Source organism: Seriola lalandi, unplaced genomic scaffold (genome assembly GCF_002814215.2).
Source record: "Seriola lalandi dorsalis isolate HSWRI2012SDOR001 ecotype SW California unplaced genomic scaffold, Sedor1 jcf7180002054314, whole genome shotgun sequence".
NCBI lineage: Eukaryota > Metazoa > Chordata > Actinopteri > Carangiformes > Carangidae > Seriola > Seriola lalandi.
Window position 1 is genome coordinate 518,617 of NW_019524867.1, and position 23,071 is coordinate 541,687.

Below are 23,071 nucleotides of genomic sequence, written 5' to 3' on the forward strand. Positions count from 1 at the left end.
TCTTTTCACATGATCTTCATCCGTAGATGAATTAGGCTAATGTTTTTTAATTGTAAACATGTTAATATACTGTATATTTTGTCATTTCTTTTAAATACACTTGAACACTAGTCAGGTCAGATTGTGATGTTAAGTCTCCTATTTCCTAGGAAGGCTGGTTGCATCTGAACTTTATGCTACACTTCTGTTGTTCCTCTGTATCTTAGTTACTGTGCTGCACCAACATTTTCTCAGAACATCATTTCCACATATCTCCTGATTTATAGAAACAAAGGAATAGTCCTTGTGTTTCTCCACTGCAACTGTATGTGGTTAAAGGTCAAACAGTTTGACCTTTTGGCACAACAATCAAAATTGTGTAAAATCCCAAGATTTACAACACCCAAGGCAGCACAACGGTTCAAACCTACAAAGAGCAACTCTGCTTACTAAAGCCAGCCACTCGCTTATGTTTGTGTTAGTATTTTTATTTTATCACTGGAGGTTATCATTTCCTTTACCAAATATATACCAGTAAGCTATTGTAAGTTTGCACAAGAAGTGCACAAGTGCACTTCCCGCCCTACTCTGGTCACAGGGTTTCACAGGCTGGAAGAAGGTGTGATCATTCTTCACTAATAAAGGATCTCTGAGGCCTGAGGCGATTGTGGTGAAGTGCTGGCTGTGAGATCAGGAGCCACTGCCAAGAGTTGCATGAGCAGTTTCCTCCAAATCTGTACAGTCAGAAGAAAATGCTTAAATGTGGTAAACTACTCTGGGACCAACCAAAAACATTGGGGTCATTCCCAAGATTTATCCATGTTCACAGCACATTAAGACAGAATGTGAAGGACACAAGACTGAGATAATGAATATAGGTTAGGCTTCTCATCATCTCTGAACATTTAATTTCAATTAAATGAACATAGCTCTCAGTACTCAGTGATTTAATGATAGATTTATAAAATATATGATAGGAATACTTTTTGAAAAAGCCCACACTACATTCCAGTTTGCACACAGCCTCAAAATCTGTTTTAATGAATATTTATTCTTGAAATGAATGGTTTGACCTGTGCACAGACTTAGCAGAAATGTTTCTGGAGGTATTCAAATTATACTGGCTCAACATGGCCAGTGTAAATGATCAAATTTCCCCTAAATTATATTTGGAATCAATCAGAGGAATGAAAAATAGCCTACATTTGATTTGGACTGTGTAAGCTGTGGTTCACAAATTAATATTTCTAAAAATCAGTTTCATATTCATATTCAATTGCATACCACGATTGATAACGCAAAACACTTTAAATTAGTCATCTCCATTTTTAGGCAAACATGATTCCCATTCTTGTGTGGTTCATGTTCTTTTGCTCATTTATTCTCCATGTGGTCCATTGAAGCACCGAAAATCTGCCCACCACAACATGTGGGATTGCTGCAGATCACAACTGTCTACATTTTCATCAAACTTTTAATAGCCATTTGTTTGTTCACATGTGCTGTATCCTGAAATACCGTCAGGATTTTCTCTTGAAACTTTTAGGGGTGCAGTGGAGACAGGGAGTACTATTTTGATTTTTGAGCAGCTTTCCCCTTTTCTTCTTTCACTGAGGTCCGTTTTCTTAAAGGGTACTAATACTATAGAACTGCTTTATATGTGTTTTCCCTCATAGGTCATGGAGCTTTTTCGACAAAGAGGTTTGCCACAAAGACATTTACAGAAACCAAGACAAAGAACATGTACAAATCTAGATTATATGAGTAGTTCAAAAACTATATGCTTTTTACTTCTGCAAACATCTGATATTCCACCCTCCACAATAATTCACCGAGTAGGAAAAAAATATAAAATGCACTTATCTTTTATTGAAATAATAGCCAGAGTGATCCATGGGCAGCAGCATGAAACAAAGGCATGCACAAGGCACACAGCCATTCAAGTAGATGCAGTTTGTGGAAACTCTGGAGATGAGGCAGCTCTCTGTATCTCTTATTCGCACACACACACCCACAAACACACACAAGCACAGGAGAGTAGCTGTGTAGGTAGAGGAGGTAATCTTCATAGTATTCCATAGATGATGTCTGGCTAGAAGAGGAGAAATTATAATTGAGCACATGTTAAATGGACACTGACATGTTAACAGGACAGCTGTAGCCTACATGCTATAAATGCTGCAGTCAGTCACTCACACGCTGCAGGAGGTGCTGTCCTGTAAAAGAGCGGGAGTCTGGAGGCTGGCCATCTTGTCCCACTGCCTTACAGCGTAAGTAACCATAGAGGTTAGCCACTTGGAGGGAAATACTAGCTACCACAAGAGACTGGGGGAGACAGACAGGCAGATGCATTTGAATCAGATATCATGTGATGTATATGCAGAGCATGCACACAAACAGCATGTGTCTCACCAGCCATTTGATCTTCAGGGAGAACAGAGAGGTGAAGAAGAAGAATGTCCAAATAAGAGGGCAGATGATTAGACCCAGCCAAAATATCCTTGCCTCTGCCTCTGTTCCAGTGTTATTGCCCCGGGAGGTCTGCATGCACACCGAAACACACACCGAAACACACACACACACAGAACAACCATGTTTAATATCCCGAAAATGCTCCTCCACATTCAAAATGGCACACGACAATAACGCTGTCTCACTTTTTTGGCCTCAAACACCCAGAGGCTCCTTCCATCCTCGTCAATCTGATTCCACCACCGCAGCCCCACCAGCAGCCTGCCAGTCACATTCTGAAACAACACAGGACAACTGTGCATTAGAAATAGAAATCAGTCAAGTGAAAGAAAGTGATTAAACAGCATACTGAATTGCATAAGAGGGCAAGAGAGGGGCGAGGCATAGGAAAGTAAGGGGAATTAGTAGCTGACATGGTTCACCTCTCACCTTGACCGACCAAAAATCAAAAGAAAGCAGAGTGATGATCAGGACAAAACATGATGCAAAGTTCTTGCTGATCCAGTCACAGAGCAAATAGGCCACAATGGCAACCACTCTGAAGAACAGGTGGAAAAAGGAGGCGAGGGGGTGTCTGCAATCAAATCATATGTTAGGAATGATGAATGAAGAGTCTAAAAATGCCAATGAAGCAGCAGTCAGAGACATCTTGTACAGCAAATCTACCCTTCACAACACCACACACTTCACAAGGACACTTAATTATGATGTAGGCACACATGAAATCACATTTTATATTAAAGGAAAAAACAGCCATCTCATGAGAGAGAATAACCAATTAAGTTGCTGAGATTTGTTTAAATGAAATTATTCATAAAAAGATGTAAATAATCCCCCAACTGACCGATATCTTTATTGATATTATCTTAAGAAAAAGATTGACTGCACAAGACAAATGAGTGTATATGATAATCACTATCTCCTGCAGTGCACCTTATAACTGCGCTTCTCCGCGCCCTCTCCTGCTCGTCAGCAGCAAAGTCCAGCTCAACAGCCTCCGTGTCATCCGCCATCGTCTGACAAAAAGCAAAGACGATACACAACACAGGAAAAATCATCACTCACCATTTTAGCTAAAACAGCACATGCAAACACAATACATTTAGAGGCAGACAAAACATAAAATCTCCATTTGTTTCATGATTGTGGATGTGTAGAGCTAAGCGAAGTACCATTTGGGGGAAAGCGTTGCTGTACTGTAGGGCTGGAGCCAGGTGTTGCAGTGAAATAAGACCGACACCGACACCGACACTGACACTTGACACTGCCTCCTCAGTCACTGCTTTCACATCCACATCTGTATAAATTACTCCGTGAGATAGATGTTTCTGTTTATGCACCACTACAGCACAGCCCCTTGTCGCACAGCAGTAGAGTGTGTCTAACGTCGAAACCGGATCTGCATTTTGCTGAGGAAAACAATCTCGTCACTGGAGTCATAAGCAGGGGATATCAAAAAGAGCGACCGCGGCAGGACTCGAACCTGCAATCTTCTGATCCGAAGTCAGACGCCTTATCCATTAGGCCACGCGGCCCACGGTGTATTATACACGGGATGCGATATCCTCTTTATATTGTATGACGAGCATTTATCAATTTGCGGGATACTATTGTGCGTTGTGGTTAGTCCACAATTGACCATGGTGCAAGACGGTAATTTGACCACCGTGGTATAAATCAAATCATTTGTTTGCACGCTAACAAAAGGTGCAGTCATCCGGACCGCTAGGAGACGCTGACGCTTCGTCTTGCTTTGCTCTTACAAGGCTGTGGGTTGACATGCTGAAGTAGCAACCTCATTTTCAGCGGAGCGGTTTTTAAGCATAAATTAGTTGACTACTTTAACGTTAAACCTGATAACACAGACCAGGTGAGGTGCCTTTCTTTTTGGTTTTGGCGACCGTCTGGCTAAGAAACGTAGCTAACGTACAAATTACACGGCTTGGTGTTTTGTTAAGTTGCTCACAAGTTAGCAACAGCCCCCCTGGGCAAGCTTGTTAATATTGGTAAACATCATGGTAAACGTACATTAGAAGGATGGCGGTGTATTAATTAGAACAAGTAATGTAGCTAACTATGTTTCCACGCGAGAAACTCACAGTTAGTTAAGCTAGTGTTAACCCCAGCACTCGTTTTCAGTCGTTACTAATGTTAAATGTTAAAGCTGGTTGAAAACTTCTTGAGTAAACCATCACGTTCTTAACCCTGTTCATTGTCCTCAATACTGTGAGCAAACTGTATAACAGTATGTAATGTAAAGTTGGTAGGAATGTGTGATGAACTCAAATAAAGGCATTCATTTAACTGCATAGATTTCCTTGTGCCTACCAAAAAATAAGGCCACACGATCTCTCATATATCATTTAATGAGACCAGGATAATTTAAGACAATTGTAAAAGCTAAATTACACATTATAAGTGCAAAGATTATTTTTCTGGCCTTAACCTAGCTAGACATGGCAGTATCTAATATCAGTTTGCGCCTCTTATTACATTTACATGAGAGGCATAACCTGGGCCCAACTAAGATGTATTATGTCACAATGCTGATGCTGTATCTATGTCTTCCAGCTCTAGTGTGAAGTCCTCATGAGGTGATGCTGCATGTGTTGCGCTGTCCTCTGCAGAGGTCTCTCATCTCTCTACAATGGATATGTCTACGCTCCCCGTTCTCCACCAAGCCTCACTCCGTTCAGGGCGAGGACTCCACAGAGACCCGCCTGAACCCCCTGAACATTCAGATGCTTTCGAAGAACCTCCATAAGCAGATCTTTCGAGGGCTACAACCAGAATACAGAGAGGAAGATGTGGAGCGCAGCATTGGGCATTTGCAGAAACACCAGCTATGGGGGAAGGAAACTTCACTGTTGCCCGATGTAGAGCTGAAGCTTCCCCAAATGTATGGCAAAAATATTGATGAGCACTTCCGTGTCTTGGCTGAGAATCAGAGTCTTCCCTACCTTGATGCTGCCACCAAGCTGCATCAGGCCGAACTCCCTCCCATGCCACAGAAATGGAGCTGGGAGGTTGGCTGGACACGCTATAAACCCAATGGGGAGAGTCAGAAGGTGGATTTTCCAGATGAGTCAGCACTGGTATTTGATGTGGAGGTGTGCGTGACAGAGGGACAGTGTCCCACGCTGGCTGTTGCTGTGTCTCCTACTAACTGGTGAGGACGAAGAAGAATTGTAATGATTGCGTAAAGTTGAGAAATATTGACATTTAATTATTTATTGGAAATACTGATTAGCTTCATTGTGGTGTTGAGTTATGGGTCTAGTTGTTTTTGATTAACAGGCAGAGGGTGGATTTCCATCATCACACTAATGCCAACAAAATTTGCAAAAAATGTGATATATGATTTGACGTGAATGTAAATGGGCAGCAGGTCGATCTTTTTCCCAGTGTCTCTATCTCTCCCTGGGTATTCACGCTAGGTATTCCTGGTGCAGTAAGCGTTTGATTGAAGAGCGGTACTCCTGGTCAAACCAGTTGACCCTTGCTGACCTCATCCCACTTGAGACACCTGTGAACTCTGCCTACCCTCCTAAGGGCAAGTGGAAGAACAGGCTCATAGTGGGCCATAATGTCAGTTTTGACAGATCGTTCATTAAAGAGCAATACTTATTAAAGGTACGTATTCAGAGCATGGTGATTTTCTTTCAACACATCTTTATTTATATTGGAACTTTGTTGTATGATTCACATGAATAAATGTGCCAGGTACTATGTTGCTTTAATGACTCAAAAGTTCATGTATTGCACACCAAAGAAAATAATGTGTTCTTTTCCTAAAGGGTTCAAAGGTACGCTTCATGGACACCATGAGCCTTCACATGTCCATCTCGGGACTGACTGGGTTCCAGCGCACTCTGTGGATGGCCAGTAAGCTGGGCAAGAGGAGGGGTCTTCAGGAGGTCAAGGAACACATTAAGAAAGCTGGACAGAAAAGGGAGGGCCCAATGGTTTGTGTCTTTTTTTTCTCACAGGCGTTATGAGTAGTAGTGTCGCAGTTTTGACATCGGCAAATCTCAATGTGTCCTGATGTTTTGTTGTACAGATCGGCTCCTGGGACTGGGTGAACATCAGCAGCATTAATAACCTTGCTGATGTCCATGCACTGTATGTGGGAGGCCCGCCCCTGCAGAAAGAGGCCAGAGAGACCTTTGTGAAGGGCAGCATGATGGATGTCAGGAACAACTTCCAGGTCAGAGGTTCACGACAAATTGTGCCAGATTGTCAGTAATCATAAGCCCAATTTATGCATATTAAAAGGTTCTCTAAATGACTTGCATTCATCATCACCGTCACCATCAAGTACAGGTTGGCAAATAATTTTGCCTTTGCTGACCTCTACAGGAGTTAATGCAGTATTGCGCCATGGATGTTCAGGCCACCCATCAAGTCTTCACAGAACAGTTGCCCCTCTTCATGGAGAGGTCAGTCAATCCCAACCCATTAGTTAGTTAGTTTCCCCTCAACTCGTACATGTGTTGTTTCATGTGTAGCCAATAATCATTATTCAACACACAATGATCATTTGTTCACGATGTTGCTCATCTTGACTGTCTTTTATAAGGTGTCCTCATCCAGTGACGTTTGCCGGGATGCTGGAGATGGGTGTGAGCTACCTTCCCGTCAACCAAAACTGGGATCGATACCTGGAAGATTCTCAGGACATTTACGAAGAGCTCCAGAGAGAGCTGAAGAAGTCTCTGATGACTCTAGCAGACGATGCCTGCCAGCTGCTGCAGGATGACAGGTGAAAAGAGCACCTATTAAACACCTTGCGTCAGAGTGTAATTTTGGCCATAATTGTGTGATAAGGTAAAAAGGATGGTAGATTTATGCATGAACTGTAAGTCTATAAATCCAAGAGATGGATGTTTTAAGGTGCTTTGTATAAAACATCTACTTAACGGCTTATGTTTAAAATTTTACATAAGATACAAAGAAGACCCCTGGCTTTGGGATCTTGAGTGGGATGTGCAGGAATTCAAGCAGAAGAAAGTAGCTGCCAGCAAGAAGAAACAATTGAAAAAAGCAGCTGAAGCACAAGTTGCTACTCCTCTTCCAGACTGGGAAGAAGGTAAAAGCTCAGATACTGGGCCACATTTATAAAGCCAATGTTACATCTCTCTTAACAACAATGCCAAAAGGTGTAAAAAAACAAAAAACAAACAGATGAGTGGATTCAGTTGAGTCGTTGTGATATTAGATCCAGGCCCACCATCCGAAGAGGACATGGCAGGCTCTTGCCCCAGCAGGCTGGCTGTGGAGAAGCTGAAGGAAACGGTGAATAGACTTCCTAAAAGAAGGCAACATCTACCTGGACATCCGGCGTAAGAGCTCTCCCACACACCACAGAGCCATCCCGTGTTTAATACAGTATGTTTCAATTTCCACTTCCATTTGCTACTGACAGTGTAAGTCAGTCCATCTCCCCCTTACTGTGTCAGGTGGTATCGTAAGCTGTGTGAGAAGATGTCTGAGGAGGACAGCTGGTCACCTGGAGCCAGTCTGATCAGTCTACAGATGAGACTGACGCCTAAGCTGATGGGTCTGACGTGGGATGGTTTCCCCCTGCATTACACAGAGAAACATGGATGGGGCTATCTGGTGCCTGGACGCAGGGATAACCTGATTTCTCAGGAGGAAAGCACTGGGCCTGTGTGCCCACACAGGTAGTTGATGCACTGCTCTTGATGTAAAAGCATGGTTGGGTGTTTCTCATCAAGACATGAGCTTATCAGGGTAATAATAGATGGCTGGATATTTCTGTAAATTATTAAACCTCAGAGTAAAAGAGGGACGTGTGTATTAAATCCTTCCTGTGTTCCACAGAGCTATTGAGAGTGTTCACAGAGAGTACTGCGAGCAGAACAGCAAAGAGCAGCCTGAGTATCTGGACTTCAACCCTTCAGATGACCTCATGTTGACAGACAGTGCAGTGTGGGCAAAGGTGCATGCGCTCATCAAATGTTAGAGACTAGTGCAAACAGCAGGATGATGCCAACTCCTGCATTAACTCCTCTAGAGATGCATTATTCCTGCATTAGCTAGTAGCTAACATGCAGCAGCATGACTTTATGTGGTGCAACTCATCAAATTGTGCTTTTAAAAAAATTAATTGTTTAAGTTTTTGGTTTTTGGCTCAAATGTTGAAATCCACTGAAATTTGCTTCACCTGGACCTGGTGTCGGCACTACGTCCGATCATTGATCAGGCCCACATGCTCAGGAATGATCATGACAGAGTTTTGTTTCTCTCATCTCCAGGTGGAGGAGTTAAGTTCCTTTGAAAGTTTGACGGAGCAAAATGGAGTCAGAATGATGAAAAATGGGCAGAGGACGAAAAGCACGGTGAGTTTATTGGTCTTTGTTATGTGCAGATGCTTTATGCCTTTGTTTCTATATCATAAACATTTTAAACAGTCCTGGACAATACTGTTAAATTTCTTTATAGCTCCTTAAACTCCTTTTTATATCCTTGTTAATATGGAACTCCAGGTTCTTGTCTAACATGCTGTGTGTTGTTTATTCAACATGCGTTCTTTTTGTTTCACTGTGATTCAATGTATGACATACCTTGTATTCTGTAGCAACAGCAGTCCCAAGACCCAAATCATCAGAACAGTCAGTGTCATTATCACCATGGAAACGGGCCCTACAATGATGTGGATATCCCAGGGTGCTGGTTTTTCAAATTACCTCACAAGGTAAAGTGAAGTTTCAGTGTTTATCTAGAGTTAATGCTGAATAACTAGTATCGGCACAATGTCACTCCAATGTGCTACTTTCATAATTTCACTGAATATTTGTGTTTCAGGATGGTAATCACAACAACGTTGGCAGTCCTTTTTCAAAGGACTTTCTGGCCAAGATGGAGGATGGCACTCTTAGGGCAGGGCGGGATGGAACCAATGCTACACGAGCTCTGGAGATCAACAAAATGATGTCCTTCTGGAGGAATGCCCATAAACGTATAAGGTACCTGTCAGTTTCAACCATAAAGTTACTCATCTTTTTGGGTGATACCAGGTCAGCTTTGTTAAAGGTAAAGATGGTGAATACATGAATTTATTGTGTCTCCTCACAGCTCTCAGATGGTGCTGTGGCTGCGAAAGGGAGAGCTTCCTCGTATTGTCAGCAGGTTTGTCTGGTATATTAATTAACTATTAACTATTTATTGATCCGTCATATAGTGGGGAAAAGCCATAGTTGGATAATATATAACTTCCTCTCTCCCAAAGACACAAAGAGTTTAATGAGGAGGGTCAGTATGGTGCCATATTACCTCAGGTCATCACCGCTGGAACGGTAACACGTAGGGCTGTGGAGCCAACCTGGCTGACTGCCAGTAATGCACGGGTAAGAGGCAGAGTTGACAAAGAAAAACTGCACATCACATCACTGAATTGTATTTATCAGTCAGTAGAGGAATTTTGTTTGTATGGACTGTATTTTGTGTCCACAGCGGGACCGGGTTGGCAGTGAGCTGAAGGCCATGGTGCAAGTACCACCTGGCTACCACCTGGTCGGAGCAGATGTAGACTCTCAGGAGTTGTGGATTGCCGCTGTGCTTGGAGAGGCTCACTTTGCTGGCATGCACGGTGAGATTTTTCCCTTTCACAACTTGTTTAGTTCTTACTTAAATTTAAAACACCATGCTATTAAAGTTGTACAAGGCAATACATTTTTCTTAGTCTGGAGAAACAGCATCTGATGTTAGCCGTGCTGATCTTATGTCTCTGCCGGGGTTCAGGCTCCACAGCATTTGGCTGGATGACCCTTCAAGGAAAGAAGAGTCAGGGCACTGACTTGCACAGCCGCACTGCTGATACTGTGGGTATCAGCAGAGAACATGCAAAGGTGTTCAACTATGGACGCATCTATGGTGCGGGACAGCCCTTTGCCGAGAGGCTGCTGATGCAGTTCAACCATCGCCTCAGTCAGACAGAAGCTGCCAGTAAGGCCAGGCAGATGTATGCCTTAACAAAAGGCATCCGCAGGTATACTCAACAATTGAATAGTTGTGTGTTCAAGTAAAGATTTTATTTCTGCTTAGCTTTGTTCACTTGTTTGTGTAAATGTGACAAAGTGGAGCCCTGGTGCTGCATGCTTGTGTTTATATTTTTTTGTCAGATACAATCTGTCAGAGGAGGGTGAGTGGCTGGTTGATGAACTGGGCATTGAGGTGGAGAGGGAGGAAAATGGAAGTATCTCCCTGCAGGAGTTGCGGAGGATCTCTAAACTGGCCTCAAAGTGGTGAGGGAGCAAGCAAAACGTCACATAAACACAACAACTTGTCAGGAACCATAACATAATTTCCTCTCATTTTCTCTGTTCCTTGATCCCCCCCCCCCCCCCCCCCCCCCCTGTTCCTCATACCCCTCAGCTATCGGCAGAAGAGGTGGGATATCCTCGGCAAACGTCTGTGGGCTGGAGGTACTGAATCGGACATGTTCAATAAGCTGGAAAGTATAGCTCATTCAGCCGAGCCAGCCACGCCTGTTCTTGGCTGCAGGATTAGCAGAGCCCTGGAGCCCAAGGCAGTTAAGGACGAGGTGAGACAGACCAAATGCAAACATAAACCCAATCAATGTGCTTGTATTCAAATAGCATGAGCAGCCAACCTCAAGGGGCCTTGTAACATAGAGACTAAAGCTTTCATTATACTGCATGCATCTGTTTGTGTACTGCTGTGTAGAGCTTTCAGAAATATGAGATGTATTGTTGCTGGAAAAAAATGTGGCTCTGCATCACATAATAATCCCATGCCTTCAAGATGGAACATACATGTTCACGTGCTACATCTCTCTCTTTCGTCAGTTTATCACCAGCAGAGTGAACTGGGTGGTCCAGAGCTCAGCAGTGGACTACCTTCATCTGATACTGGTGGCCATGAAGTGGCTGTTTGAGGAGCACCAGATTGATGGCCGGTTCTGCATCAGCATCCACGACGAGGTGCGGTACCTCGTCCGCAGTGAAGACCGTTACCGAGCAGCTCTGGCACTTCAGATCACAAACCTGCTTACGAGGTCTGCTCACGGTTCAGTCTTTATACTTCCTTGTCAAAAATATCCAATGAGGAATTGGCAATAAACTTGACAGCTTTTCCGATTGCGCGCTTTTGTCTCGGGCAGGAGTGCATTCGCACATGCGTTAGGCATGCAGGACCTTCCCCAGTCAGTAGCTTTCTTCAGTGCAGTCGACATTGACCAGTGTCTGAGGAAGGAGGTCACCATGGACTGCGTGACCCCCTCTAACCCCACAGGCCTGGAGCGAAGATACGGCCTACTGCCTGGTGAGTTCTGCGCTGACACCACCATCAGCCTTTATTTTGGCTTATGTTTTTTCTCTACTCTGAGGCACAGTATATGCATTCAACAAATATTTAATATACAGGAGGGGAAATAAAAGATCTCTTAAGTCCTGTAGATATTAGGTTTAAAAAATTTGTTAAAACCCCAAGTATATTCACATCACAGTCAAAAATCAAAAGCCTAAGCAGCCATTTTATATTTGATATATAACAACTTTTCAGTTTATTTGCACTGCATTATACAGCCACATTTGATCTGTCCAGAAAAGCATAAGAAGTACTGAAATAACCTCCAATTAGTTATTAATTCAAGGGAACAAATTACAAATCTGTGCAACAAACCAACATTTTTACCCCTGATACCTGCAATGCTTGGTAAAATTCCATGCAAAATACAGTAAAAACAAAGAGACTATAAAACAGAGTAAGGAAGAGAAATAATATTTATTTTAAAACTAAACAGCAATTGACAAATCTAGTCTGAAAATCTCTTTAGGATGCATTTATGTGTATGGGAAATCATAGATCTTCCGTTCGTGTAACCATTGACAAAATAGAGCTATCTCAAGCATCATGTAGTTACAACTGTACTATCATTAATATAAGAACTAATTGTTACATTGACATGTATCTTAACAACGGAGTACCTCATTCATCCCGACAAAATAGGGGCAGGAAGTCAAATTGGTCCTTGACAAATCTTGCAACAGTGTAAAACAGAAATTACAGTTTGTTTAAAAATACATATACAAAATACATATTTCTTTTGAAAAAGTGAATGAGGAAGGAACACAACCAGACTTTTAAACAATGTGTGCAAACTCTCCACAGGTGAAGCCTTGGACATCTACGAAATCATCAACGTTACTAAAGGCTCTCTGAACAAATAAAGGTAGCGCTTTTCGGACACCACGCTGTTGTTATTCAGAACAGCAGCACCTGCACTCAACTGCCAAGAGGCTGTTCATCGGCAGGTAACAGTCAAGGTCAGTAAGGAAATTTGGAGATGTGTATGTCACACGGAGGAGCTCCCAAGCATCAGCTCACTGTTTTCGCTTCTTCTGTTTGGGTTCTTGTGTTTCCTCTGCGTCCTGTGACTCTGTGGGCTGTAAGGAATGGAAGAAGAAATAGACACTGAAATCTCACCCAGTAAAAGCCCACTGGAACGGGACAGTGTTGAAGGGAATTCAATATGAAAACACCTTGCAGACCATCTCATGTGGGAAAACATTTCAATAATTAGCTGATTGACTGATGCAATCAGAGAAACAACACACAGCGTTGACCTTTGGAGCTGCCAGTTACAGTATGAGATGGAACTTGCCTCCTGACTGTCGTCCTGCTCCTGTAGGGCTGCGTCCAGAGTAGCAGCATTGATGCGGAAATCTCTTGAGGTGCTCAGCTTCATGTACTGCATCAGATTCACCTGGACAATAATGTGAAGTGGTGAAATACTGTATGTAAGTAGCCTGGCTGATCAATCTGTACTGACAGTGTTCATGAAGAAAATTGTATTTTGCTAAACAAAAAAAAAACTTTGCAAGTATTTTTATGTATTTTGAGAATAATATGTCATAGCTCTCAAGTAATCCAGTTTACACATACCTTCGACTTCTTTGAGAGTGTGATGAGGTATTTCTCATATTGTTCAATGCTGAAGATCAAGTCAGGGATGGCCTTTGTCTCTCGCAGAAGTTTTGCCTACAAAGAGAAAATAAAATAAATAGGATTGTTCTAATCAGCGACATTCATTTCAGTTCCAACAATTATATGTGATAAGTATCCTTACAGAAGCAGCAGCGTTGACTTCAATCCTTTTCTTTTTCTTCTCCCCGCCACTAAATTCTCCACTCTAATAGAGAAAACACAGTTTTTAAAGATGAACAAAACTGAAAAAACTAATCAGATCATTGTGGATGTCTTAACTGAGCTGTACCTGTGCATATGTGATGAAGGAGTAGCACTGTGTTGTTAAGTGCGAGCCAGACAGTTTGACCTGCACAGATGGCATAGGAAACATTAAATTAGCATGATGTTAGAAGTACTAGAAGATTTAAATGATGAAACAATACCTCAGACTCACCAGCTTTTCAAAGCGTGCGGGAAGCGTACTGTGCTGAGTGGCACACACCTGGATGTACTAAAACAACACATGGAGACAAGATTAATGTCACACTGGGTAAACTGAGCGAATATTCACAGAGAGATCACAGAGTGGACAAATACGCACATATTTGACCAGAGTGGTGAGGATGGTGTATGTGCGACGCAGTACTCTCAGCAGTGTAATGGTGCAGTTGCCAGACAGCAGGGACGTCTGGACCAGCTCATTTAATGCTGTCAAAAGAGTCCCGAGCTGCAGCGCCACCGCTTTCTCTATTGGATCCTGCTCTCCTGCTTCACCTGCACATCGGCAACACAACATCACAGAAGTCTTTGTACCGTTCACTGACAGAGATGCATCCCTTCCCTTATCCCCACTCAACTCTCACCATTAATCCAAGTGAGCAGCAGAGTAAAAGGCTTCTTACCGGAGGAAGATTTATCAAAGGTTGTATGGCTTTTCCTTCTGGCAATCAGCCAGTCCACTTCATCAAGCACTCTGTCAACCTGAGACAGGACCAGCAGCTGGGGAAACAGATTAAAATGATGATGAAGGCCGTGAGCAAGCTTCACAAACTGACTCTGGGATATCTGTACACAACAAATCATTGCCTTCCAGTTAGAAAACCAACACTCACTGCTGCGGTTGTAGCAGTCTTCATGTTGACAATGGCAAAATGAGACTGTTTCTCTACCTCCACATCCTGATCACAGAGAAAGAGAGACACAAAAATCACTCCATTCAAAAAGTTACGGTCATCAGTTTACTGTCATAAAAGTATTATTATTATTGTTAAAAAAAACAAATGGTTACTGCTGATTACAGATGAAGTATGAGTCACATCTTTGTGAGTCATGATTTTCACTTGAGGATGTGGGATGATATGAGACTATGATCAAAGGTTGGATGTGAACTATGAACAGTGCAGTTGTCTATCGAGGTATCAGGATGCATTTAATTTACAGCCCTGAACAGTGATATATGCATATATACATTGCTTGTATCAGCTGATGCCACTCTGTAAGTGCGTGTACCTGATCGATATCCCCCAGCTGACTGTGGATGTCTTGGCAGAGCTCCAGTAACAGGCTTACAGGACTCTTATAGAGAACATGTAGGTTGAAGAGAAGCGAGAGCAGCCCCTTTGAAAACGCAGGATCCTCTAAAAGGAAAAAGAAAAACACCTTAGAACAAACAAACAAACCTCACTGTGCCTAAAACTGATACCAAGTTCAAGTAAACTTACCAAAACTGGTCTCCTTGCAGATTTTCACTGTCCACGTGATCATCTGAACAAACTGTAGATTAAGACATGTGTTAGTGGAACGAGTACTACCGAATTTGTTCTGTCAAGTGCATATAAGTGTACACCGACCTGTTTGGAGGAGGGCTTCAGCTGGCGTGAGAGCACGCTCAAGATGCTGACCAGCAGCTGAGCCTCTTTGCTGTTAAATTCCTCCTCTCCTCCACTGATCTGAGTGAACAGCGCTCTCTGTTGACGGCAAAGAAAATTGGATTTTAGTGGTGATGCTCAGATGAGGTGCAATTATCCACTGTCCATGGCATTAGAACAGAACTGTGTGAGACAGCCAGAGTATCAGGGAAGAAAAATATGAAGCGAAATAAGTATTTTGATTTTAACCTTAAAATGGATGGAGCAGCTGCATCCCTAGAAATTACAAAGTACAACTGCACCTGAAACTGTCTGATGTAAAAGAAGTTCATCTCTGTAACGTTCCCATCATCTGTCTCCGGATCATCCTCTGCCATGTCTGCAAGAAACACAAAATGTGATGAATTCCTTCATAGTATTGGTCAAAATTCCCTACTTTTACAGAAAACTGTGTGTATCGAACCCATGTTGGAGAGGAGCTGGGCCATCTTGTCTGGATAGCGCTGCTGGCAGGTTGTGAAAATCCTGAGCAGACCTTCCAGACACAGCTGAGACAGGCTGGAGCGCTTTTCCTTCTTCCCTGCCTCCTCCACCACGCTGGGGATGTTGGTGTAACGCCACATCAGCACGCTGTGTGGACATTTAGACAGAGACGGATCACTCATTGGTCCGACGGTGTCACGGAAAACACAACCGTGAAGGCAGTTTAACTAAACGCTGTTATTCAGGCCATCGGATTCCAACCTTGTCATGTCACAGAGGAAGCGGAAAGTCCTGTCTGTGTTCTGTCCATCTGGGCCATCTGTGTGTCCAGTGTCCTCCAACTGCTGGATCTTCTGTACAGCTACACTTACTGCATAACGTACAAATTCTCCACTTGAGCGCAGCACCGAGAGAGCCTCCTCTTTGCTCTGAGTACTGTCTCTGAAAGAGAATCCAATTTTGTTTGACTTTTTTTTTTTTCTTTTTTTTCTTGGCGTCCCAAGTTTAGATAGTATTTCTCACCTTTAGCTCATCCATTTTGTTTGGTACTTGTAACTGTGCAGTAATCTCACAGCATTAGTGAACATTTACCTGAAGAGCACAGTGAGGAGAGTTGATATGAAGCTCAACGAGAGTAAACTGCGGGGGGTCTTGTGTGAGGGCACTCGACCTTTTCCAGATTTCTCCTTCAGAATCTCAGACAGCTTGTGGTAGTGGTTAAATAGCTGCATGAGCTCCTCAAAGCGGCTTTTACTGCAACACACAGAGGCATGATTTAAAAATTCAGCACGGTAACGACATTCATGCTACACAACATCCGTACAAAGTGAGGTGGTGGGTTGTTACTTGTAGTTGGCTTTGATGAAGTTGTACTCCATGAGAACCTCATACACTCCCATCACGAGCACTGCATAGATATTATTCTTCAACCCAACACTGGATCCCATGGAGAACTCTGCTGACTTGTCCTTATCAACACACAGACAGTATACAGCTTAAGATGCACAGCTGATACACAATTCAACAAGAAAATGTTAATTAATTAATTTCTGAGATTCAAGACGACAGATGCTCATTTCCTTCCTGCTTACACTTCTCATAAGGTTTCCCATATTTTCTTCAGCCAGACTACTAATTGTATAATTTATTAATAGTTTATTATTTTATATTTTTGTTATTTTTTTAGGGCATTTTCATTTATTATTATAGCCACAGTGAGAGTAAACTCAGGGAGAAAGAGGCGATCAAACAGTTAATTTTATTAAAATTACAATCCTTCTCCTCTTACTGCTTTGTGCTGGTCACTAAATTAATAAGGAAGACTAATAAAGTGTTATTAAAGCTGATGATGGAAAAATTATTCCACATCTAGACCAGAGAGTGTGAGAGTTAAAGTCAACATTTTCTACACTGTGTCAGGAATGCATACCAGTTCAAAGTCCTCCATTTCACTCTTGATCATGCGTCTTGTCATGCTCTCTAGAATTGTCTGTAGTTCAGACTGGTATCCTTCCTCCTCTTCCTCCTCATCGTCGTTGCTGTCGTCAGTGCTGGGGTTGGCTGATCGCCGCATGTTCTGCAGCCACAGCAGGCAATGTATAGTGCAGCTCACCAGATGGGCCTGAGATGGAACAAACGCTATTTATAGCAGACATTACCACAGCAACATTTGCACAGTGAACCAGGAGCACAAAGTCGCAGACATGCTGCTGCAGTGCAGACAGAGTACCAGTGGCTCCTGGAGGTAGACTTGGTCTCCATGAGCTGTGATGCACGCCTCCAGCTTCACCGGGGGCAGGAGGTCTTGTTCAGGCTCATAGTACCGCCTCAGCTAAGGATACAAAAATATGACTTACAGCCTCCACACATATAAATAACATGACAAACAGACCATTATTTCTGACAGTTTGCACTTAAATGGCACACCTGTGAGAAAAGGGTCTGCATGATGGAGCTTGCAAGCTGGGAGTTGCGGCGGAGAACATCGTAGAATCCCTGAAACGAGCAAGAATTTGCCCTCTCAGCATAGAAATCTGAATCTTGTTTGGACTTGAAAGATGTATTAAAAAAAATGCTTGAGGTGGAGTAACATTATTTGCTGCTTCGCTTTTAAGACTATCAGAGATAGTATTTAATTCAAATGAACAAAGTTTATAAAAGTAATCTCTAACCTCATAAAGCATAAGGCGCACATCAGCCTGCTGGCTCAGGCAGCGTCGCAGGCTGCTCAGGATCTCCAGACAGAACGCTTCATTGGCAGCAGAGTTGTAACGAGAATGAACGTCCACTTGGACCTATTCAGGGGTTCAGACAGACAGTTAACATTCGATAGATCATTCTTAAAATTGCACATATTTTCACAGCTGTTTTACAGCACCCTCGTTGCACATATGCATATATGTAAAGACCACATATACACAGTCTAACTGTACCTGACTGGAGGAGATTGTCTGGCTACACTGGCTCGACGCCAAGCTGCCCAACACTTTGAAGTTCTTCAGCAGCAACAAGAAGCCAGTCACTGCAGATTTCCTGCCGTCCAGTTGGCTGGTAGAAAGTTATTTAGAGGGGAGAAAAGTGAAGGAAATTATCTTTATTTCAGCTGTTAAACTGCCTTTCTTTTTAATTACTATTAAGATATCAAATGCATTAACCAAAGCATGATTAATTAATTATAAAATAAACCTCATCTGATTAAGAGCACAGGAGTACACACCTGGAAAACATGGCCTTGCGGAGAACTAGAATCAAAGCGTCTTTCAAGGACATACTGACTTTGAGCAGAGGCTGGAGATTAAACAGAGAAAAACGATTAAGTAAAGGAACAGATACTTGTACAATGTTTTTGCGTGTGTTTTAGGTACCTGGACAGCTTTCAGTAGACCCTGAACAGTGGCTAAGGGCAAGTATGACAGGTGGTCAAATGTCTCTGTGACCTTGGAGGATGACTCCAGGAGGATCATGGGAGCAGAGATCACAATGTCAGAGAAAAGGTCTGATGTTATTGGAAAAAAAAAATAAAATAAATTTTGTTAAAATCTAGTCTCTAACCAGACAAATTAGACACTGGTGTGTATCTGAAATCTGGAACCAACGTCTGAAGGTTGTAATTACCTAAATAATGATTGACAGGGGAAGCGGTCTTTGTGACCAGACGATTCAGGACCTGCTCCAGTATCTCGCCTCTGATAGGCTCATGCATCTGACGCAGAAGAACACACATCCTCCAGTTGCTATCAGTCGTTTACATAGTGATAATTCTAGAAAACAAAAACCAAATGTTACCTTAAAGCCCTGGAGGAGCACCTGACCTCCCAGCTTACATGCCTGCTGATTCGGGGTCCTGGCTACCGTAGCAGACCCCTCTGTAGTCTTGCCAAATGGTCCTGGCTTGGGTCCAAATGTGTCCATGAGGAAGAAGCCCAACTGCACCAGCCCCTGGGTCACATGATCCCACCCAAACACGCTGCACAGGTGGAAGAGTAGTGCCCATATGAAAAAATTAAAAACAAATCTATATATTTCATTTATTGTATTGTGAAGGACGTGTTTTTCTAATTGCGTTTTATACTAACATAAGCACATGCCTAGTTTTTATGTTAAAAGTTTGAAATAGATTAATAAATATGTTCTGACCTGTTCTTGACCGTGTCAAGTATCATCTCAGCCACACTGCAGTGCCCAGGCAGGAGGTCCTGCAGGAACTTTGACCCCTGCTGCATCTGCTCATCCTTGAAGCTCTTGATGATTGCCCCCTTCAAAAGGTCATACACCTACCCAGATCGCGGAAAGGAGAAAGAAAAATTAGCAAACAGAAGAGATAAAATGCAATAAGACTCAAATGACTATAGGAAAAATAATTTTGATTTCTCACCTGCTCTTCATAGCGCTGGATACGTGCCACTGAGAGCAACAGGGCAACACTGAAAGGACACAGGTCGCCATAGGACGTCTGGAGGAATGGTAAGAATTATAGCATACCCAACAGTACATATTTATTCATAATCTCAAAAAATAATCTCAGACAAATAAGTCATAAATAACCTTAAAGCTCTTCAGGAATTCTCTCCCGAGTTCATGGTCTAGTCGTATAGCAAAGACTATGTGGAGGATGGCAGTGCCCTCCACGTGCCTCAACTGGTCCTGTGGAATGGACTGAACCTCTAGATCCAGGCTCCTGATGAACAAATAGTGAAATATAACACTCAGTAAAATGAATGTAGGCAGTAAGATGCAGAGTAAATTTGTCACTTGCAGCGTTATGAGAGACTCACTCTCCATGTTTCTGCTCTTCTTCCTGGCAAACATCTTGCTCCTTAAAATAACCAATGATTCCATCCAGGACCTGTTTTTTACAACCCTAACAGACAGGACAGGGCAGACTTAAAATATTTAAAACAAAGCAGAAGATATTTTTACCTGCACATAAACACACACACACACACACACACACACACACACACACACACACACACACACACACACACACACACACACACACACACACAGACACACGCGCACCCACACACACACCTTTGCAGACAGAAGCAGCAGTTGGTAAACCAGCGGTGGAATCTCCTGCAGATCCAGTTTGGTGAACATCCGCAGTACTTTCTCCATCAGGAACTGCAGCTCCTCCGATGACAGGGGCACATCCCTACAATGAGGCGGACACAAAAAAACTGCTGACTAGTTGCATGGTGTGCTCTTTCTGAGAGGTGGCACAAGAAACAAATAATAGCAGATGTAACATTGTGATATCATTGCGAAACATCGTAAAAGATGAGGGCACTGCAATAAACTCTTATCGTTCTGAAAGAAAATTAATAGTGAGATGGTCAGTGGTGTTACCTGAACATGGTCGTCAGGTGAATAACACACTGTGGATCCCATCTGCATGAAAAAAATGAGTGAATCAATTAATAACAATGATTTGAGTTTAAAAGGACAAGAATATAGACAGCAAAATACTGGCAACAACTCCCTTGCACATGTAAATACAGTTTCAAATCTGCGCCGTCCTCACCTGCTTGAGCAGAGGCTGTTGATCAGCTGCTTCTTGTATTCCTCACCACTGAGTTCTCCTAAAGTTAAGTTACAAGCAACCATTCATCATCTTTTAAAAAGGTCCATCTTGTAGATAAAATCACTAGGCAAGATATTGATATATTTGTAAAATAATAAATAACAAAGTTACTGTGGCTAGTAATTTGCACTTACCTTTGCCATAAGACAAGGCTTCACAGGCTGCAAGGGCAGTTAGCACAGTAGGAAATAGCTCCAGGGATTTCCCATTGCCCATTTTTCCCACCTTAATGGCTTCAACAAAAAGCGACGCCAGTTGTGCAAGAGAGGATCCAGACAGTGTATGAGTCTGTGTATAACATTTAAAAGGCAAACTGGAATTAGATTTCAGTTAAGTCTGTGGCATACATTACATACAGCACGAACAAAGGAAAGGGAAAAGATGTGTCCAATCCAATCAATGTCAAAACTGATGGACAGGACAGGATGCTCTGAAAATTCTTTTGGTATGCTGATGTAGTGAATCAATCCATGTTTCTAATCCTTGTATCCTAATAACTTTAGGAGAGCTCAAAATAGCATTTAGCATTGATGGGTTATTTGATTGCTGACTCAAAACCCATACATTTATTGGCCAATACAACCACAATCCTGGCAGAGGCAAGAAGTTACTTAACCTTATATGCTTGTCATTACTTGTCGCTGCCCTTTGACTGAAGAAGCATTATTATGCATATATGCTATAAAAATGAATACTCTAGAAAAGTATCATCATCAAGCTTTTTTTTCCTTTTTGTTTACCTCAAGCATCAGCAGTCCAATGATATCAGACACCACCTCAGTCTGAAGGTTCCCAGACTCACACAAGGGGATGCAGTGTTGATAAACAAGAAGTCTGCGGTTTGATCCTTCAGTGGAACTGGAAGGAGAACCTGAACAACAAAGCATATTTTTGGGGGTGGGAGTCTCATTTTTGCATATATTTGCCAGTCAGTGGAGAGGGACGGGAAAGGAGGGGATGACATGCAGCAATTAGCCCGGGATGGATTCAAACCCGTTTAAAAATATCCTTGTGATAGGAGTCAAGCGTGATATTGAACTTGATGTAGTTCATACTAACATTACTGATGCATCTGAAGATAGATGTGGCAATATAAACGTAACAGTTGTGTTGGTGTCAAATCACTCACATACCAACAGTACCTGTATGACAATGTATAGCCCACTTACCTTCAAATATGCCTTTAATCATGGCACTAACGTTCTTGCCCTTTAATGCGCTGTTGGTAATCACAGTGATGAGCTAGAAAGCACATAGTGGAGAGGTAAGTATTTCGGACAGTGCCACTGTTCTTTTAAAGGAGATTTGAGATAAAACTGGTCATTTTCGATAACAACCTGGTCATTCTTGAGAGAGGACAGGTACTTCTGAAGTTCGGCGGTACTGTCTCCTCCTGACAGTAAGAGGATTTTATCAATTTCTCCCTTCATGATCGACCTGCAAACGGACAAAAGTGGGTGGTAAACGCAGAAAGAAATTCCCCTTTGTTGTCAACCTCAGCAGGGCTAAACTTGGTCAACGTAGTGCACGAATGGAAGGTTTGCAGCCAATTTAATTTAGTCACTTAGTCCGTGAAAAGGTCAAATCAAGCATTCTGTGTGTTTGGTAACGCTTTCATAATAGTAGATGAACTTCCCGCCAGTGGACACTTCCTGTTTTGCTTGGTGGTTGCCACATTCGACACAGTGTCCCACAATCACAGCATTTGAGCATGTCTGTTACATTCCACTGTAATACACACAATACAATTTAATACATTAAAATACATACAATGGCATGACATATGTTGTTGTATAACGTGAAGTCATTTAACAATACGCTATATGTGTTTAAGTACGAGACTGTTTAGTGTTTTTTACAGACCTCTTCACAAGCCACAAAGATAAGCGTAGTTCTTTGCTGGGTTGCCAGGTCTGCTAATTTTTAATGACTTTAAGTTGCTTGATCCAGACCATCCATTCCCTTGAAAATCATAGTTTTGGACTTTTTTGTTTTAATTGTTGAGCTTGCCTGTGTTGACTCTTTCTCTTTCTTGACGGATTGATCAAATATAAGCACGTATTGGTTACTACTGTAACGATAATCAATAATCTTTAATTTGGGGTTTTAGGATGGTAAGTAGACTATAATTTGTCTACGCTCGGACAGTGTTTAATAATTACTGTAAATTAGTCAGCTAACACCAAATATTAATGTGTTTTCTTAACACTGTAACAGTCATTCAGTATGA

At 42.3% G+C, this 23,071-nt stretch overlaps 3 protein-coding genes and 1 non-coding gene across 6 annotated transcripts; 1 reads left to right on the forward strand and 3 right to left on the reverse strand.

Annotated features, from left to right (window-relative positions):
* Positions 1 to 1,828: 1,828 nt before the first annotated feature.
* LOC111655330 (Golgi apparatus membrane protein TVP23 homolog A) lies at positions 1,829 to 3,932 on the reverse strand. Its single transcript, XM_023406675.2, has 7 exons — positions 3,624 to 3,932; positions 3,385 to 3,467; positions 2,881 to 3,025; positions 2,637 to 2,726; positions 2,392 to 2,520; positions 2,176 to 2,304; positions 1,829 to 2,071 (listed from the first exon to the last, which is right to left on the reverse strand). Exons 1-7 carry the CDS (start codon positions 3,624 to 3,626, stop codon positions 2,045 to 2,047), a joined length of 606 nt encoding a protein of 201 aa, XP_023262443.1. The 5' UTR covers positions 3,627 to 3,932; the 3' UTR covers positions 1,829 to 2,044.
* trnar-ucg (transfer RNA arginine (anticodon UCG)) lies at positions 3,914 to 3,986 on the reverse strand. Its single transcript has one exon. It is a non-coding gene; the product is annotated as a tRNA-Arg (tRNA).
* A 194-nt stretch (positions 3,987 to 4,180) lies between these two features.
* Positions 4,181 to 13,513, forward strand: polg (polymerase (DNA directed), gamma). Of its 2 annotated transcripts, none has more exons than XM_023406673.2 (23): positions 4,181 to 4,321; positions 5,023 to 5,620; positions 5,889 to 6,084; positions 6,249 to 6,416; positions 6,512 to 6,658; positions 6,811 to 6,890; positions 7,031 to 7,213; positions 7,398 to 7,540; positions 7,670 to 7,793; positions 7,911 to 8,135; positions 8,296 to 8,413; positions 8,730 to 8,813; positions 9,053 to 9,169; positions 9,280 to 9,440; positions 9,550 to 9,603; positions 9,704 to 9,821; positions 9,928 to 10,063; positions 10,216 to 10,462; positions 10,596 to 10,718; positions 10,849 to 11,017; positions 11,283 to 11,491; positions 11,597 to 11,757; positions 12,607 to 13,513. In XM_023406673.2, the coding sequence occupies exons 2-23, from the start codon at positions 5,049 to 5,051 to the stop codon at positions 12,663 to 12,665; spliced, it is 3,594 nt and encodes a 1,197-aa protein (XP_023262441.1). In that variant the 5' UTR covers positions 4,181 to 4,321; positions 5,023 to 5,048; the 3' UTR covers positions 12,666 to 13,513. The 2 variants fall into 2 exon arrangements, with proteins under 2 accessions (XP_023262441.1, XP_087030223.1); XM_087174097.1 differs by having other exon boundaries at positions 9,059 to 9,169.
* Positions 12,201 to 22,477, reverse strand: fanci (FA complementation group I). 2 transcript variants are annotated; one of them, XM_023406672.2, is made up of 37 exons: positions 22,179 to 22,477; positions 22,011 to 22,083; positions 21,582 to 21,712; positions 20,976 to 21,129; positions 20,782 to 20,839; positions 20,607 to 20,648; positions 20,289 to 20,412; positions 20,030 to 20,115; positions 19,800 to 19,932; positions 19,630 to 19,707; positions 19,392 to 19,528; positions 19,041 to 19,221; positions 18,870 to 18,957; positions 18,620 to 18,750; positions 18,472 to 18,542; positions 18,188 to 18,302; positions 17,927 to 18,049; positions 17,682 to 17,750; positions 17,485 to 17,586; positions 17,185 to 17,376; positions 16,602 to 16,723; positions 16,347 to 16,508; positions 16,017 to 16,196; positions 15,736 to 15,902; positions 15,575 to 15,651; positions 15,255 to 15,371; positions 15,126 to 15,177; positions 14,914 to 15,041; positions 14,517 to 14,582; positions 14,307 to 14,403; positions 14,006 to 14,178; positions 13,859 to 13,915; positions 13,712 to 13,771; positions 13,565 to 13,627; positions 13,381 to 13,476; positions 13,100 to 13,201; positions 12,201 to 12,881 (listed from the first exon to the last, which is right to left on the reverse strand). In XM_023406672.2, the coding sequence occupies exons 1-37, from the start codon at positions 22,269 to 22,271 to the stop codon at positions 12,819 to 12,821; spliced, it is 3,963 nt and encodes a 1,320-aa protein (XP_023262440.1). In that variant the 5' UTR covers positions 22,272 to 22,477; the 3' UTR covers positions 12,201 to 12,818. The 2 variants fall into 2 exon arrangements, with proteins under 2 accessions (XP_023262440.1, XP_023262438.1); XM_023406670.2 differs by having other exon boundaries at positions 12,201 to 13,201.
* Between the last annotated feature and the right edge of the window lie 594 nt (positions 22,478 to 23,071).